The sequence below is a fragment of the Melanaphis sacchari genome, unplaced genomic scaffold, assembly GCF_002803265.2.
Source record: "Melanaphis sacchari strain LSU unplaced genomic scaffold, SCAv2.0 Contig1721_pilon_pilon, whole genome shotgun sequence".
NCBI classification, from domain to species: domain Eukaryota; kingdom Metazoa; phylum Arthropoda; class Insecta; order Hemiptera; family Aphididae; genus Melanaphis; species Melanaphis sacchari.
Window position 1 is genome coordinate 1 of NW_020270801.1, and position 1,790 is coordinate 1,790.

Below are 1,790 nucleotides of genomic sequence, written 5' to 3' on the forward strand. Positions count from 1 at the left end.
CCAGTAAGAGCTTTCAAAGTTTTGAAGTTAGCCCACCCAAGTTGTCACAGAACTTTCAAAGAAGTATCAAACGAGAGCTCACGATTAGCAAGTATTTGCAAATTCCTTCATAACATTTGCAAGTCATTTAGGTCAGTGGTTCTCAACCGGTGTGTCGCGACACACTAGTGTGTCGCGTATTACCATGGTGTGTGTCGCCAAAATATTATATTATTTATATATTAATACATTACATATAATTTCATTTGACATAATATATGATATTATTTCAGCATTATGATGAAATAGTAAAACCCAGAGATAAAAAAAACAATTATGAAGATATTCTTACCTCGTAATGATTTCGACGTAATCATAACTGCAGTCTGCAGATAAATAGTAAATTGGCATTATGTGTATATGTAGGTACGTAAATAAGCACGTTCTCACTATTCTCATTCGTGATCACCGTGTTGTGCGCATTGTGTCTGTGTGATTTCGTTATATTTTCATATTTTCTTATACATACCATATTAAAAAAAGGTACATTAAGTATGGACAAATTTATAATTAAAAAAGTTTCAACTACGGTTAACACGAGCACTGATGGCTCCACTAATTTGTCGTTAGCGTCTTCATCAACAATTAATGACAAAACAGTAAAGCGTCGTAAGTATAATGACAACTATTTAAATTTCGGATTTACGTTTACTGGTGATGATAATAATCAAATACCTCAGTGTATTGTATGTGGCGTAACTTTATCAAACGAGTCTATGGTACCAAATAAATTAAAAAGACATTTAGAGCAAAATCATAGTCATATTAGTAAAAAAAGTTCTGACTATTTTACGCGTTTATTGTCATCACAAAAAAAAAATTCAACGTTCATGGAAAAACGTTTAAAAATATCTGATAAATCTCTTTTATGTTCTTTTAAAATTTCTGAGTTAATTGCAAAGAAAAAAAAGCCACATACCATCGGAGAAGAATTGATTTTACCAGCTTGTAAAGAAATTGTTAATGTAATGTTTGGTAAAGAAGCAGCTGAACAAATTTCAAACATACCACTGTCAAATGATACTGTTCGTCGAAGAATAATAACAATGTCGGAGGATATTGTAAAAAAATGTAAATGAGATATTACAAAAAGATACAGAATTCGCATTACAACTTGATGAAAGTACCGATGTTTCTGGTAAATCTCAATTAATTTCTTTCATACGATTTGTCAATGGAAAAAAAAATAATTGAACAATTTTTATTTTGCCGTGAATTGCAAACTACAACAACTGGAGTCGATATTTTTAATGCTGTTAATAATTATTTCGAAGAAAATAATATGGTATGGTTGAACTGCATTTCAATTTGCACAGATGGTGCAGCGGCGATGACTGGCCGATTTAAAGGATTTCTAACTCTCGCGAAAAAATAAAAAACCTAATTTAATAACAATTCACTGTTTTTTACACCGTGAAGCTCTTATGGTAAAAAGTTCGGATGGGGGAGAATTAAGTGATGTTCTCAAAACTGTCATTGAAATGATTAACTATATTAAAAAAACGACCAGTAAAATGTAGAATATTTGAAGAATTATGTAAAAATATTGGTACAGAACACACTAATTTGTTGTATCATACTGAAATACGTTGGCTTTCAAGGGGTAAAATATTAAATCGTGTATTGGAACTTCAAGATCAATTACAAATTTTTTTTGAAGCTGAAAACATAAATAATTATGCAAATAAAATTGATGATTAAATGTGGTGTGCTAAATTAGCTTACCTTGCTGATATTTTTCAAAAACTAAA

At 30.4% G+C, this 1,790-nt stretch overlaps 1 protein-coding gene across 1 annotated transcript; it reads left to right on the plus strand.

Moving 5' to 3' along the window:
- The first annotated feature begins 533 nt into the window (after positions 1-533).
- On the plus strand, positions 534-1,118 carry LOC112592359 (protein FAM200B-like). Its single transcript, XM_025336378.1, has one exon. It carries the CDS (start codon positions 534-536, stop codon positions 1,116-1,118), a length of 585 nt encoding a protein of 194 aa, XP_025192163.1.
- Positions 1,119-1,790: the final 672 nt, after the last annotated feature.

Bases quoted from the DNA above. Each gene is read 5' to 3' on its own strand.
- LOC112592359 (XM_025336378.1), top strand. From the start codon at position 534: ATGGACAAATTTATAATTAAAAAAGTTTCAACTACGGTTAACACGAGC.